This window comes from Onychomys torridus, chromosome 5 (genome assembly GCF_903995425.1).
Source record: "Onychomys torridus chromosome 5, mOncTor1.1, whole genome shotgun sequence".
NCBI lineage: Eukaryota > Metazoa > Chordata > Mammalia > Rodentia > Cricetidae > Onychomys > Onychomys torridus.
Genome location: NC_050447.1, coordinates 125,528,304 through 125,545,318, shown reverse-complemented (window position 1 = coordinate 125,545,318; position 17,015 = coordinate 125,528,304). Strand labels below are relative to the sequence as shown.

The window sequence follows — 17,015 nt, the reverse complement described above, 5'->3', positions numbered from 1 at the left end:
GTTCAGAATGAATGACCCTCTAAGGAACTCCTGAGGTTTGTTTTTATCTGTTCCAAATTTAGCATTATGTGATAAAGCTATAATTATGAAATCATCACTTGACTTTAAGCCAGCATTTCTCAGGTTGGGTTTATAGTCACCATGGTGACTCATTGTATTTTGCTGTTTTCACTGCTTTGGCCATGAGTCCAGAGTGGAGGTGGGTAAACCTTCAGCATCTCTTCAAGATGCAGGTGACAGCACCAATCTGAAGTCATTTGTGAGAGTGTCATTGTGTTTGTGACGTTAGTGAATAAATGAGTACTTGAGTTCTTGTAGAGCAGCAGCAGTGGGTGTAATATGGTCTTCCTCTGAGCATGAAGGGTACTGAGAGCAGAGAGCTGCAGGATACTGCGGTGGACCATCTGATCAGCATGGACAAACAGGCCTTCTTTCCTTCTAGCGTCATCTCTGGGAAGGACATGCAACATATAAATTCAGTGGGCCTTCATGTGGCTTTAGTCCTGAGTAAATGTCTCATTTTTTGCTTTACAATTGTCTTATGTCACCATTTCATTTGTAAATACAATTGTCTTGCAGGTGCTGACCTTAAGGAAAGAGCCAAAATGCATTCCAGTGAAGTTGGTCCCTTTGTCTCCAAGATACGAGCAGTAATCAATGACATTGGTAAGTGCGGTCATGTCTTCTCCGCATGCTTAGGATGGGCCTTATGTCACAGTTGTCTTCCTGTGCTGTGGTCAAGTACATAGTTAGATAATCAGGAGCTGTGGCTGCTTAAGCACTTTGTGTATTTTATTTTATTTGACTTCTGACCTCCACACACATGTACACACGGGCACTTAGACAAATGTGTACACACGTGCACATGCAAACACACACACACACACACACACACACACACACACACACACTTCCTCTTTTTTTTTCTCTCCTTTTTAAATTTTTGACTCGTAGATTATTGATCAAGAGTTAGGCAAGGTGATGCAGGCCTATCCAGTGAACATTCAGAGTCTGGATGAGGCAGGAGGATAGGATTATAGGTGAGGCCAGCCCACCAAACCTCTTTCTCAGAAAAAACAAAAGAAAAAAACCTAATAACTGAAAGATAAAGAAGATTGCTAGTTATTGCTCTTGAAGCTATTGTCTCAATATAAATAAAATTATACACATCGATAAATGTGACAATATTAGTAAAATTAGCATTGCTGGCATTCTATCACTTTGTTGTGAATCTAAAAGGACAAAAACTGGTAAATAACTTTAAAAAAAAAATAGGGACCTGAACATCATGACTGTCAGGTTTGATTTAATAGACTCAACTGTAAACCAGAGAGCATGTATCATTCTTTCAGAATCTTTGTAAAATGTGCTGAGCCAGAATCTAAAGTCAGTTAAATTTTTAGCAAAGTAATACATAGAGACATTGTTCTTAGTTCACAGTACAATAAGTTAGAGACAAATAGCTTTAAGAATCATGTCCTTACGAATTTAAAAGAGATCTGGACTGAGCCATGAGTCAGGAGAAGCTGTGAGTGATAACTCACAGACTGAATGATTGCATTACTGTGTGTCCACATTTGTGAGACTTGGTGTAAACCACTTGAGGGACATTCTCAACCTTAAGTTCATGTCAGTGAGAAGAGACCCACTGATGATCGATAGCAAGGCATTAGCAAAGGTTAAAAGCTAAGGAAGTGTCAGGAAAGCACCAATGAAAGGACCAGAAGTCACACAAGAGTGACAGCCTAGTCCAGGCCACTCCTGAGAGCATGGTGCACACTAACATACTGCAGATGGACCAGGCTTGATACAGAAACCACAGAGAAGGTGAAGGGAGTGAGAAAATATCATGGCAAAACTCAATGCCAATAGATATGGAAGATGAAACTGAACCAGCTGTTAAAAGTTCTGTGACCCCTTTCCTCAACCTTTCATCTATCCCCTGCCGTGCCAGATCCACAGCAGGCTTAGCTTAAATGTCAGGGACTTAGATCTCAGGTGTCATGGAGCTGCTGGGAGGAGTCTTTACACCCTGTACCAGCCTTTCCACAGGACAGTTCCATGGGCGTCAGCTAATGAACGCACAACACTACAGTTTTTATGCCCAAACCCAACAGACATGGTGGAAACAAGCTGATGTCTGGGAGTTTGGGTAAGACCTGCAGATTGAGGGAAAAGACAAAGTTGGGTGTTTCTAGGAATGTAAGGGTGGTTTCCATTGGAAAAAGCTAAATTTAATTCATGACATTAGGCAATTAAAATAAAATCATGGGGACTGGAGAGGTGGCTCAGCGGTTAAGGGCACTGACTGCTCTTCCACAGGTCATGAGTTCAATTTCCAGCACCCACATGGCAGCTAACAACTGTCTGTAACTACAAGATATGACACCCTCACACAGACCTGCATACAGAGCACCAATGCACATAAAATAAAAAATAAATAAATTATTAAAAAAATAAAATAAAATCATATGTTCACCTTATGTAGTGAGAAAAGCACTTGAGAAATGCTAGTCTGTATTCATGGAAAAGCTTAGTGCATGGGAATGGACTTCTTCAGCCTGAGTCGGTACCTGTTTCTTCATGGTAAAATATTCAGAGCTGTCCCCTGAGCCCCAAAAGCAAGCTGGGAGCAACTGTGGTGTCCTCTGTCAGCATCGTACCGAAGTCTTGCCTCTGGAGAAAGGAGGGAGACAACCAAAATAAAGACTGAACAAGAAAAATGCAGCACACCAAAAGATGGAGTCATTAAAAAATAGAATGGTGTGGCAAGATGGCAGGGGACCCGTGTGAAAAGTCATCAGTTGTTTCCCCTACGTCAGCAGTAGGCAAAAGCTGCCATTGTCAGTGCCCAGAAAGACGGCATCGGCTCAAGAAGTCACATTGGGTCTAGGAGCACAGGAAACATTTGCAGTGACGGAGCTGTCTTGTGAGATAGGGGTGTGTAGTCAGGTGTACTGACACTAGTTCTGGCTCTGATCTCTGAGGGACTTGAGCAGAGCTAAGGCCCCGAGTCCCCAAACAGAAAGGACAAGGAACCTTACCGAAGTGATGCTGCAGACTATTCAGTAGACACAAGTCAAGGTGCTGGGCTGCTGGCTGTGGGCACACAGGTGGCCAGACCCCTCCAGGGGCAGCAGCAGATGGGACTTACTGGGGAACGACAGAATATGGGAACTGTTAATATGCCCAGAGAGGAAATTAGAATTTAAGATGGAGTGAGTGAGTTTCTTTAAAAAGGGAAGAAAAGATGAATCAATTCTGTCAACATTAAATGTAAGAACGTCAGTTTATTAAAATGTCCTGGGAGAAGTACTTGAAACAGCTGTCAGAAGATCTGTGTATATGTGAACACACACACACACACACTCACACACACACACACACACACACACACACACACACACACAAGATTGATAGACAGCCTGGAAGCCTGTGAGAGGACACCACTCTTGGAGAGTGGATGCAAAGCCCCACCCCTAACTAAGAAACAGTTTGTAATTTATACTTGCTGGGAAAGGGAAAAACCAGTTTTCTATAGTGGAGAGTCACTGGCTGCATCAACCACACTCCAGGGCAGGTCCCATGCCCAGGAATAGTTGGCCAATACAAAATGAACTCCATGGTCTGTCTGTCTATTATTTTTTGTGTGAACATTTTGTTTTGGCATTTTTCTTTGTCTTACTGGGTTTTTGTTTTTTTTGGGGAAGGGAGGGGAAAACATAATCAGAATATATTGTGTGAGAAGAGAATTTACATAAAAAAAATGTCCCTCACACTCTAGGACAGTGGTTCTCAACCTTCCTAATGCTGTGACCCTTTTAGTACAGTTCCTCATTGTTGTATGGTATTTTGTGTTTTGCCAAATAAAGCTTGCCTGGAGAACAGAGGGTAGAGCTAGCCACTAGTTAACCATAGAGTCCAGGCTGTGGTGGCACACACCTTTAATCCCAACAATAGGGAGGCTCTTGCCTTTAATCCCAGCACATGGGAGGCTCATGCCTTTGATCACAGCATATGAGAGGACCATGCCTTTAATCCCAGCACATGGGAGGCTCATGCCTTTAATCCCAGCACATGGGAGGCTCATGCCTTTAATCTCAGCACATAGGAGGCTCATGCCTTTAATCTCAGCACATGGGAGGCTCATGCCTTTAATCTCAGCACATGGGAGGCTCATGCCTTTAATCCCAGCACATGGGAGGCTCATGCCTTTAATCTCAGCACATGGGAGGCTCATGCCTTTAATCTCAGCACATGGGAGGCTCATGCCTTTAATCTCAGCACATGGGAGGCTCATGCCTTTAATCCCAGCAATAGACGGGTAGAGGTAGGAATATAAGGCAGTTGTAGACAGGAGCGGACCCATTTAGTCTGAGGATTCAGAGACAGGTGGACCCACTTGGTCTGAGATTTTGTAGAGGTAAGAACTCTGTGGTGGCTGCTGCTCTGCTCTGCTCTGCTCTTTCAGCTTTCACCCTCAATATATGACTCGGGTTTTTATTGTTAAGACTAATTAGGATTACACTTGCTTCACCTCATGTTGTGGTGACCCAACCATAAAATTCATTTTTGTTGCTACTTTATAACTGTAATTTTGCTGCTGTTATGAACCATAACGTAAATATCATGTTTTCTGATTGTCCTAGGAGATCCTGTGAAAGGGTCGAGACCCACAGGTTGAGAACAGCTGCATTAGGGTTTACTAAATGGGTACAGCCTCATTAGTGGTCACAGATTTGTAAACTGCTCGATCTCAGTGGGGGATTATTGTATACCTCAGATCACCCAGGTGTTGATGGCTGGTGTGCATTATAAAATTACAGCTCTCCCCGACAAGATGGCTCCATGGGTAAAGGTCTGGAGTTCAATATCTCAAACCCACGTAGTGGGAGAAGATAGTTGACTCCAGCAAGTCGTTTTCTGACCTCCACACACGCACAGTCCTTGCACGTGCACATTCACAAACACACTAAGTAAAATATAAGTTAAAACCCATCTTGTGACTCTGTATTTGTGGATAAGCTATCAGAGAAATTACTTGGAAAGTTTCCTCTCACAGATCCTCTGTGGAGTGTAGCTCTGACTTACCATGATTTTGTTATAGTCTCTGCCATGAGGGTTAGAGTCTCTGGTGTCCATGGCATGTGACATCCTAAGGCATGGATAATGTTTAAAGTACTGTTTGTCTTTTCTCCACTTAACCATTGTGTTCATTTTAACTGCATACAGTGTTAGTTAACTCAGGACACAGAGCCTACAGGAGCTCTGCCTCTTGCACGGTACCCGCTGAGTAACTTCGGTTCTTATTGCCACTAAGTACCAGTCAGCCCTTGTAGGTGTCTGACTTTTGTCCCACTTTATCAAGAACCTCAGCTGGATAGTTCCATAGTGGTGCTGGCACGCACACTGATGTCAAGTGCTCCCCATGTGTCCATGGCATGTAGACTGAGGCCGAGTGCTCCCTATGTGTTCATGTTCTTTGACACATGATAACTTGGCTTTTATTTATACTGCTCTGTGCTAAGAGTTACTTGGTGAAGAATAGTTTTGAGTTTGTTTGCAGACTGCTAGTCTTTATGCTCACTGTGTCTTCTGCCTGTGTCTGAGGGCCAAGGAAGAGTCATGGCAAGGAAGAGCAGGCTTTTTTATGAGTTACATAGCTTCTTCATGAGTTGCTAGCACCCCTGTCCTGTTGAGTGTGCTGGGTGCTATGCACATTGTGACTCTTGGCCATGAACACTTTGCTTTTTACTTTTATTGTTGTGTGATATTTTGTTTGTGTTCTGTGATGTTATTTTATTTGTATATTAATAAATAAAGTTTGCCTGGAGATCAGAGGTCATAGCCAGCCATAAAGAAGTCAGGCACACACCCTTAATCCTATCACATGGCACAGACAGAGTCTTTGTGTATTCAAGGACACAGCCAAGGGTGGTGACATATGCCTTTAATCCCAGTACCAACCATAGAGACCTGGAGGTCTGTATAGGCAGCCAGTGATGAGGAAGTGATATGGCTGGGCTTAGAGTCAATGAGAAAGCAGAACAGCAAGGCAATAAAGGCACAGGTTTGTAGCTAGAGTTTTTTTCTCTGGGTCGCTCCAAGCCCCGGCAGTCCTGTAGCCCACTTATAAAATAAACGTACAGACGCTTATATTATTTAAACTGCTCGGCCATTAGCTCAGGCCTGCCATTGTCCAGCTCTTACTCTTATACTCAGCCTACTTCTGTTAATCTATATGTCACCACATGTTCCGTGGCTTTACCTGCTGCTTTACATGATGCTTCCTGGACAGCAGGCTGGCATCTCCCCCTCTCTGCCTTCCTGTTCTCTCAATTCTCCTCTCTGCTAGTCCTGCCTGGCTTCTGGCCAATCAATGTTTCATTTATCAATCAATCATCCACAGCACAGGTAAGACAGGAAGAAGCTCTCTCTTGGGAAGCTACGGAGAGGTGATAAGCTAAGGTTAGTCATTGGCTATTCACTATTTCTCTGATCTCTTCAGCTATTACCCCTGTATTTGGCTCTGTGTTTCTGTTTAATAAGACTGTTTAGAAATTCTACAGTGTTCTGACAAATAAAGCTTACCTGGAGATCAGAGGGCGGAGCTAGCCATTAATTAACCTTAGAGGCCAGGTGGTGGTGGCTCACACCTTTAATCCCAGCACAATCAGGAGGTGGAGACAGGATCTCGTCCCCATTCCTTCTGAGGATTTGTAGAGGTACGAAGTCTCTAGCGGCTGCTGCTCTGCTTCTTTGATCTTTCAGCTTATTACCCTGATATCTGAGTCCTGGTTTTAATTCATAAGACTAATTAGGGTCACACTACATTTTGTTTTCATTTACTCAGTCAGTCAGTCAGTCTGTCTGCCTGCCTGTCTGTCTGTCTATCCATCTATCTACATGGTTTCTCCATGTAGTCCTGGCTGTCCTGGAACTCACTCTGTTGTCCAGGATGGCCTCAAACTCAAGAAATCCTTCTGCCTCTGCCTCTTGAGTGCTGGGATTAAAGATGTGCACCATCACCACCTGACCACTCTGCTGTTTAAGCTTGAGCCATGTGTTTAACTGTTAACTTCTGCCCCTCTAGAATTTCTTAAGACCAAAAAGGGAATTCTCTTCAGTTTTCATCGGTTTTTCTATACTTTTAATCCCATAAACAACACCTGAGGCTGTGTTGACTGTAGTCTTTGGTAGTTTCTCAGCAGCTGCCATCCCTTCCTGCGTGGGTGTGGTCATTTAGGATGTGCTGATTTATTGTACACATCTGTAGATTTTTCTTTGACTCTTACACAAAACACTTATCTGTACATGAGGGATCTTTGCTTTGTTCACACCTTCCTTGTTAAGGTTCTGGAGGTTTTCCTCAGGGCTTGGTTGCAGTATCATGCATGTGTTATGCTCCCTACCCTGTCTCCTCTTACATCTGGCTCTGTCCTCTGCTCTGGTTCAGGTTTCTCTTGTCCTGTCTATACTTTCTGGGTTTGGTGACTATGTTTTTAAAGACATACTTTTATTTTAAAATTATGTGTTTGTGTGCGCTCTAACCCTAACCCTAACCCTAACCCTAACCCTAACCCTAACCCTAACCCTAACCCACACAGTACAGGTACCTTGAGTCCAGAAGAGGGTGTAACTGCTGAGCACCTCTCCAGCCTCGTGACTTTCCTTTCTGAAAATACTTATGCCTGTCTTAAGCACTCTTCTAGTTTGTCCCACGCCATGGTCCCACATGTGGCCAGGACTCCCTGTGCCTGCCCATCTTTCCCTTTTATCCTTCATGGCACATCAGTCTCTTTCTCTTTGTCCTTTGGCTTATTTTGTCACATTGTTACAAGAGTTTTTCCTCCATCTTTCCTGGCTAAAACATCAATTTACTCTCTCATTTTCCTGTATAGATACAGCCTGGAAACTGGGATGTGTAGAGGGAGAACTAGGCCCCAGGAGGTGGCTGTTGATAGAAAGACTCCCCATGAGGAATACTGCTGCTATCCTTCTCCACCCCAGCCTTCCAGATTTGGATTTTAACCTAGGCGTCATAGGAGTTTGCCTGTGTCTCTAGGGCTAAGGTGGCTGAGATTTCCAGTCTTGGATCTGGCATCTTCCACCTGAGGGTGGTGGCGCTCCCCTCTGTGGTGCCTGCTTGCATCCAGCAGCACCCTGTGTGGCAGTCCTGGACCAGCCTCCAGCCCAGTCCAGCCTGCTGTCCTCCCACAGAGCTTACCCAGCATGTCAGCTTTGTTCCATTCTTGTGGTTTCTTCAGAATTGAGAGAGAAAGGAGAAAGCATCTTAAGCCAAAAGTAAAATTTTAACTGGATCTAGGAATAATTAGGAATTTATTGTGATTTTTGCTAGTAGAGATTTTATTTCTATTCTTGATTTTGGCATTCAGACTTTTCATTATACTGTATATGGACTTTTCTGTTAAAGTAACAACTTTTCTGTTTTGTAAAGCAGTGCTAGATTTCTAGGTGTTTAAAATTACATTTTTTAAAAAATTTATTTGGGTGAAAGTCCCGGGAGTGGACCTCCCATTGTCCGTGCTGGTTACAAACGCTGAGCCAGTGAGCCATCTTGCTGACACCAGAATACTTGTCCTTCAGCAGAACCACCTTTAAAAGTCACATAGCCAACCCTGACCTTCTCCTTATAATCGGATCATTTGTTTTTCTAGAGGCTTCAATTAACCTCTGCCTGAGGAGCAGAGAGTAGACACACCACCTCCAGTCCTGAGCTCACTCCAGCCTCCCTGGGCCTGGATGTGCTGCGGGCTCTGAGGTGCACCAGAGGCCTGCCATGCTTTCCCTTCTCAAAATAGATCAACTCTTTAATTATTGCCTTAATTATATTTTTAGGAGCATTTCAAAGGATTATTATCTTCCTTGTCATACCTGGCTCACTTCCTGGAATGAAACTCAAAATAGTATCTGATCCCCACTGTTGCGTAACTCACTGAGTCATGGTTTCTTGCTGGAGCTCTGGCCCTGGCATTTCATTTCCTGCCTCAAGTCCTTTGTAGGCACGCACAGCTGCCCTTCGGTATTCCCTCAGGCCTCTGTGCTGGTAGTCTGCCTTTCCAAGGGTGTCCAGCTTTAAACTTTATAGTATTGTAAAGTGTTAAATGAATTATGCTGTTGTAATTAAGTAACTTTTTAGTAGGAAACATTTTATAGCCAGCCTTCTACCACAGCAGTCTAGTTACTGTTGGAAAGTTTCAGAAGTGGTGTGGCCACAGTTACTTTTTCCCTTGTTCCTTTTGGATTCCAATTTGTTGTCATTCTGTGTTCTGTATTTCTTTAAAAGTTGCAATGTTAAACTTGTTGTATTCCCTTTGGAAAATTTATTTCTTAAATTTTAAATGTCAGTTTTAAAAATATTTCGTATTGATTCTACAATGCATGATCATAATAGGAAAGTGTTTATGCTTGCACCACCTGACTTAGGTCCTGGTCTGAGGCCAACCTCCGAGCCAGACTCCAGGTCAGACTCACTGTGTCTGGTTGATAAAATCAGCCTGTTACACCATTTCTTACATTGTGGGATTGAGGGCTGTACTCACTAAGCAACAGCATGTCACATCCCTTTACTGTGTAAGATGATCTGGCTGTACAGAGAGGTTACCTTAGCCTGAGATCAGAGATCACATCATCTGTAACTCCAGCTACAGGGGGCTCAGACACCCCTGGCCTCCCTCTGCAGGCAACTGTACTCATGTGCCCATACCTACACACACATAATAAAAATAAAGTTAAAAATCATTATGTGCATGTATGAACGTCTCTGCTAAAAAAGAGTAAAAAGAAAGTGTTTACTAGCGAAAGGTTTATAAATTATAGTAGGACAGATTTCTTTGTTAGTTTCTTGCAAACAGTGATTCCTTCCTAGAAAGTGTATGAAAGAGAATGTTTTCTGCAGACTGGGAGAGAGAAGGCCGGCTGGTTCCTTCACAACACACACAGTGGACTTGTAAAGGCCCCTTCGTCAGGCCCTCCTCCCTCAACACAGGCTCATTTCTTGGCCTCTTCTAAAGTCTACACAGCTCTTGAAGGTGAAATCAGCCACAGTTGCTCTGCTCTCAATCATACAAGCTTTTCACACAAGCCATGCTTCCTGTGTATGAGAGCTGAGTGAGGGGAGGTTTGTTCTTGAAGGACAGGACAGATTTGCATACACTTTGTGGGGAATATCAGACACACCTGCCACTGTCTTCAGTGGATTAATAATAGTACAAGTGTACCTAATGAATTAACCTGAAAAAAGAAAACCGTGATGACAAGGGCAGGTTAAACTGAGCAGTTCTCAAGGTCACCTCCAGCTCTTACAAATGAAGGAGGTGGTTGTAAGGCACCTAATGAGGGTGTTGGGACTCAAACTCAGGTCCTCAAGAAGAGCAGTATGTGCTCTTAACTGCTGAGTCCTCTCTCCAGCCACCATACAATGATCAAATTCACCCCCATTCCCTTCCTCCCAACCCCTCCCCTACTCCCGCTACCTTTCCCTCTCAATTTCATGTGCATTCCCCCACTCCCTCTCAGTGCTACCCAAATGTGCATGGGTAGAACCACCTGCTGGAACAGGCCTTTCAGTGGCTATTCAGTGGCTGTATCCCTAAAGAAAACTGACTCTCCCTCCCCCGGCAGCCGTCTGTCGGTGGAGGTGGGACTTGATGAGTTCTTCCCCATCAGTGCTGGGATCTGGCTAGACCTTGGGCAGTTCACGTGTGCAGTAGCCCTGCCATGTCCAGTAAGTGTTTGCTGCAGACGTCCATGACCCCTGGCTTTTATGGTCTTTCTGACACTTCTTTCACAATGATTCCTGAGCTTCATGGGTTGGATAGAGATGTTCTGTTTTGAGTCTTATTCTCTACACATTGACATCGACCAGTTGTGGGTCTCTCTATTAATCTTCACCTACTGCAAAAAGAAGCTCCTCTGATGAAGATGTACTGAGAGATGTACTAACTTTTGGGTATAAAGATAAGAATGCAAGGGGCAATTTATTATTCTGTCCATTTAGCAAAATAACAGTATTAGCTTCTTCCCTATGGCCTATGACCTAGCCAGCCATAGGTTTTGGACCCGGTTAGCAGTACCTGGCATGCATTCTCTCTGGTGGAGCAGGCTTTATCCGGTCAGAGTGGTCATTTACTGAAATAACATTTAAGTCACTCTCGTACCAGTGGCGTGTCTTACTAGGCTAGTTGTTACTGGAGCTCACAGATTCAACCCTGGGGAAGGTTGTTGATATGTGTGTTTACATTAGAAAACCCACAGCAGTCAGTACACTGGGGAAAGGGCTTTGGCTGTGGGTTTCTAGGGAAGAGGGATAGAAAACAGGTGGTGGTGGGGGGAGGGGAATAATGGAACTGGAAGAGCTAAATGGGGGGGCAGGAGTAGGGGAAGGGTAACACAGTACCTTTGAAAATGCCATGTGGAGACTTGCTGCTGTAGAAGCTTCCAGAAATACTCTCCTGTAGGCTCTGTGAATGCTGCCTCTTCCCATGTCTACTTCTGGTCAGGATCCCAGAGCCAGAAAGGACTGTGGATGCAGCCCCTGTCCCACCCTGCCATGGTGGTGGTACCTGGCCTCTACCCTCTGTGGCCTTTTGCACTGTGTGTTTCTTTGAGCAGGTGCCATGTCTCAAGACTGCATTCTGAGCACCAAGTCCATAAAGGGTCAGGAGTTCCAAAATGCTGCATAAAGTATCCCAACTTGAATTTGTGTGAACTAAACAATTTGTAAAAGACTTTACATTCTCAGATTATGAAGTTATAGAATTCAATAAGATAATCTTGAAGGGAATTCAGGAAATGGTTCAGATGTGTTCCCACTCATAGGTGCACTGTCTACAATCATTACGTCAAGATTTGAAAGAGTATTGGGAATGCTTGTGTTTTATTGAAGGTTAGAGAGGTATAAAGTCTCCATATGACACCCTGCTTCAGACTATGTTCTGAAATGAACTGTGTGGAAAGCTGTGGCTTTGAGTGAAGGATAAACTCTTGTCGTTTCAGCCAACCTCCCTGTGCCCACAATCGCAGCCATAGATGGACTTGCCCTAGGAGGTGGTCTGGAACTGGCTTTAGCGTGTGATATTCGAGTAGCAGGTGAGAATTTATCCTGTTAACATCAATTTTAAAAGGAGCTTGGATTATAAAATGGTGTTATTGTATGAAAATCAATGAATTTGGAGATTCACATGCTTGTTGAAATAAGCCTGACTTAGAAAGACATTCGGTTTTCTCTTACATGTAAATCTAGACAAAAACAAAGACATGAAAAGGAGATTTGGGATGAGGAATCGAAGTGTGGGGGACGAAGAGGAGCGAATATCCAAATACATTATGGGCTCTATGAGAGCCTTAGAATGAAATCTATTGTTTTGTCCGATGAATATGCTAATGAAGAAGCCTGGGGCCTGGGAGGATAAGCCCTGGGTTTGACCCCTAGTGCACACACACAGTGGTGGTGGTGGTGAAGTGTGCCAGCCTAGCATTTAAAAGTCCTACTTAGGAAGCTCTGTAGCCATCCTTTGTTCAGACACCTGATTTGGGACCCTAGGACTTCTCTTTCAAAGACTAATTTCCTTCCATTTAAAATAGAGCTTATGACTGTAGCTCTGCATCTGACCCATGGGGTCAGTTCAGTTAGTGGACATGTTTGGTCCAGCACTTAGCGAATTTATTCCCTTGAAGTTCCCTCTTTTTGGGTGATTGTGAGCAGGTGTTGAGGGGTATTGTGAAAAGAGTTGGTACTAGCCACTTGCTGGGTGCTGAACAGGGGCCCTTGACATGGTTCACTCCCTCTCCTGTGAGATGCTGTGGAGGAAGCAGGAGCAGAGAGGAGGAATACAGGGAGCTGGGATCTGAGCCCCGCTGTGGTACCACAGCCCAGGCTTCTGTCCTGCCCCTGGCAGGTGTGGACACTGTGCCCTGAGTTTTGTTCTGGGCAGTAGAGGGTCAGCACAGTTGGGCCCTGCTTCATGGTGTCACTGCTGTTTCAGTTTAGTTTGCCTTGTACTGACCTCATGTGGTCACGCACGTCTTGGGGCATGAGGTTTCAGTGTTGGGGGCTTTCCCTTTCCCCGTGTTATTCTGGGTCCCTGCGTTCTTGTGGTGGTCTTTACCTGGTTCTTTCCTGGTACTGGGGTCAGGTGGGTTTTCAGTTGAGAGGCCAAGGCACGAACAGCCCATTCAGAAAGGCAGCAGACTATGGGAGCAAGGCTGTGAGAGATAGCTCAAGGCAGTGAGACTGTGGAACCTTTTGTCAGAAAGTAACTTGGTTTTGAGCCTTTACCTTATCTGATAGCAGATAGAGTTGTTTGGTCTGGGGACTGTTCAGGCAGACAAGGAATCTGTGCTTGTCAGGAGGTCTCTCCCTTGTTCCCGAATCATTAACAGGATTCAGGCCTTCGTGAGCTGGCAACATCAGATCCAAAGATGAAATTTCCACTCTGGCCTTCGACCACTGGGACCTAGCTCACTGCCAAGCAGTTTTGAACAGAAAATGTTGTATGTTCTGCTTGGGGTAGGGTTGGGGGTGGAGGGTCATTTTGAATGATGTGTTTTCATAAGAAAAAAAAAAAACTTTTGAAGTAATTTCTTAAAAATTGGAGGTGGTGGTGCACTCCTTTAATCCCAGGAAGGAGAGGCAGGTGGATCTCTGTGAGTTTGAGGCTAGCCTGGTCTACAGAGCAAGATCTAGGACAGGCTCCAAAGCTACACAGAGAAACCCTGTCTCCAAAAAAAAAAAAAAAAAAAAAAAAAAATTATGGCATTAATTTAATCAGTGAACAATGTTTTCAGAGAATCTTACTTTACTTTTCAAGTTGTCATATTGCAAAGCGATGACATGCCTGTCACTTAATTCTCTTTATTTCTTTTTAGCTTCCTCTGCAAAAATGGGCCTGGTTGAAACAAAGTTGGCAATTATTCCTGGTGGAGGTATGAATTGTTCACACTCATCCCATCTCTCAGTATCCTTAGTCTGTTCTCAGATGCAGGGTGCAGTGGGAAGGCCGCATTTGGGTAGAGGCAGATGCTGTGCAGCTGTGTATCCAGCAGCGTTCCCTCCTCCCGCTCAGCATCTCTGTTGGGCCTGTGTGGACTGTGGTCTGTGGCTTGGCCTGCATGAACTTGCTTTCTCTGTCATCGTGTGGTCTATCCATCTATCACTGCTTGTGGGCTCCTCACAGACTCACAGCTGGTTTGAAACTTCTGTTTGTGCATATGCACCCTCACCCCAGAGCACCATGTCCACAGCCAAACCCTGGGTATAGGAGGAAGTGGCCTTTCTTCTGCTCAGCTTTGTGTCTCTATGACCACACCAGAGGTGAACATTTGTCGGGAAGAAAGGTTGGTTTGGGCTCACAGTCTCAGGGGAGTCAGTCACTTTCCTAGTTCTGCTGTTCTGGCCTGTGTTGGGGCTAAGCATTGTAGTTGTAAAGGCAGGACCACCAAAACTCAGCTCATGGAGAGGGAGAGAAAAAGGGACCCGGGTCCCTTTCCGTACCCCAGTGACCTAACATATTTTTAGGTGTCCCCTCTTCCTACCTCCTCCTTGTAGTGCCCTGCTGGGGGCCAGGCCTCCTTGGGTGTTTTGGGACATTTTGGGTTTAGACTACCCTAGTTTCTTGGGCTCCAGGCTGCCTCTCTGTGCATGCACAGCGTTGAAGGGAGCTGCACTGCAGAGCTGTGTGTGTCTGTTTTCTGGGTGCATGGGGTGGGGTCCTCCTCTTTAAAGACATTTACGAATGCCCTTGCCAACATTGACATCGAAACTGTATCCGTCTTCCTCCCCATATCTGAATGTTTTGCTGTTGTAATTCAGAGAATTTGTAGACATTCTCATTTGATGATGTCATTCTTCACAAGGGTGGTGTCATGTAAGGGTGGGTGCATTATACTAGAGTACCCTCCTTTGGTAATTTTCACATAAGGACAATTTATTAGTATATGAATGAAGTGACTAGCATTCAGATGTGTGATATGTTTATATCAGCAGGTCCTCGGCCTGCTTAACCCTACTTGCAGAGTCTCCATCTGAGTGAGGTCTGGGGATAGGGAGGTTGAAGTCTGCCCAGGTCAGTGCACCAGAGCCTGCTCATCCCTGAGAGCAGTATTCCTGAGGCCAGCATGCCCTCCTGCTTACATGTGCCTGCTTTGCGTGCTTTTCTTCTTTACAGTGAACAGCAGGAAAAGGAGTCAGAAGAGAGGCGGGTCTGTCTGTAAAGAGCTGTCAGATAATATATGAAATAAAACTGCATTAAGGAAGTGAGACCTGATGTTTCTGACTTGTCTTTTCATGGTGCTGGAGACAAACTCAGGGTCTGGAGCATGCTTGCAAGAGCTCTGCCACTGAGCTGTATCTAAGCCTTGAACTTCTTGAGTCAGGATTGGCTGGAAATTAGAATATAACTAACCCTAGAAGGCTAGTGTGTGACTGCTGTGTCCCCCCCACCCCCAAGTGTGTCAGCCTGAACCTGTAAATGTGGTCTCATTTGGAAAAGGGATCATCACATGGAAATAACAAGGTCTTGAGATGAAATCACAAATGTCTAAGTGAGCTCTGAATCCAGTGACATGGAGTTCTTGCAAGAAGAGACTCAGACCGAAGGAAGTCCCCTGAAGATGATGGGAGTTAGCATCTGTGAGCAGAGGGTGGCAGGCTCCAGAAGCTGAGGGCCAGAGCAGGGAATTGATTGTCCCCAGCATTGAACAACAGTGTCCACTGCGCTCCCCCCTCTCTTCCTCCTTCCCCCCTCTCTTCCTCCTTCCCCTTCTCTTCCTCCTTCCCTTCTCTCTTCCTCCTTCCCTCCTCTCTTCCTCCTTCCCCCCTCTCTTCCTCCTTCCCCCCCCTCTCTTCCTCCTTCCCCCCTCTCTTCCTCCTTCCCCCCTCTCTTCCTCCCCCCCCTCTTCCTCCTTCCCCCCTCCCCTCTCTCCTCCCTTTGCTCATCACATGTATTGTTGTGTGTCTTGACTTTCAGTGAGCTCTCAGTCTGTATACCTGAGGGGCTGGTCTCAAACCCGCGACAGCTTGCCTGCCTCAGCCTCCCAAGTGCTGGTTACAGGTGTGAGCCACCATGCCCAGCTGAACTTGGCGCACATTTCACAGTTCTGTTTCAGAACTGTGAGAGAACACTTCTTTTGTTGTTTAGCACTAAGTTGGTGGTAATTTATCATAGCAGTCTTAGGAGACTGGCAGTGACCCCCAGTAATGGGTAAGGAATGTGTTTGATGGGTTAGTAGCTGGCAGAGGTCACTGGTGGTGGGGGATGCTGATTTGGGTATTGACTATATCTTGAACATGCAGCACATTGTGAGCACAATATGAGATGGCGTGGTTGTGTGAGAAAACTGCTTGTTAACTGTGGCCAGACAGGTCAGAGCCAGGGGATGCCTGACGCCTGTCACCTCCTCACACACCTGTTGCACTTAGCTGGAGACTGAGACTTTAGACTCTCTCTGATACAATAAGTTCTTTGGGGGCCTGTCACAGAAGACCCATTGATCAGAATCTGCTGTTGTAAGTTTTGTTGAATTTGGAATATGCTTTCTCATGAATAGAATTAGTTTTCTGATTTTTGTTTTTAATTGTTTTTTTTTTTTTTTTTTTTGAGACAGGGATTCTCTGTGTAGCCCTTGCTGTCCTGGAACTCACTCTGTAGACCAGGCTGGCCTCAAATTCACAGAGATCCACCTGCCTCTGCCTCTGCCTCTGGGATTAAAGGCCTGCGCCGCCCCCAGCCCCCTACCACCCCCTCCCGCTAGTTTTCTAACTTCTGTTACATACATTCATAATAACAATTGGAGTGCACTGGCATTTTTCTAATCTGATAGATGACAGTCTGCTAGGCTGTTTTGTAATTGAGTCTGAGGATTGTATTGCAGCGGCTCCTTCAGCTTGTGAAGCCTTCAGTTCCTGACTCACCTCACAGCAGGCTGGTAGGGTGCAGTTTCATGTTGAACAGGGTTTTGTTTCTTCTCGACTCACCAGGACCTGTGTGCGGCAT

General features: G+C 45.1%; 1 protein-coding gene across 1 annotated transcript in view; it reads left to right on the top strand.

The window, feature by feature from the left end:
* Nucleotides 1-17,015, top strand: part of Auh (AU RNA binding methylglutaconyl-CoA hydratase) — a 105,093-nt gene that overhangs the window by 28,346 nt on the left and 59,732 nt on the right. Inside the window, exons 4-6 of the mRNA XM_036189069.1 lie at nucleotides 580-666; nucleotides 12,019-12,111; nucleotides 13,891-13,947. Of these exons, the coding sequence (XP_036044962.1) occupies nucleotides 580-666; nucleotides 12,019-12,111; nucleotides 13,891-13,947 (237 nt within the window). The remainder of the gene's footprint in view (nucleotides 1-579; nucleotides 667-12,018; nucleotides 12,112-13,890; nucleotides 13,948-17,015) is intronic.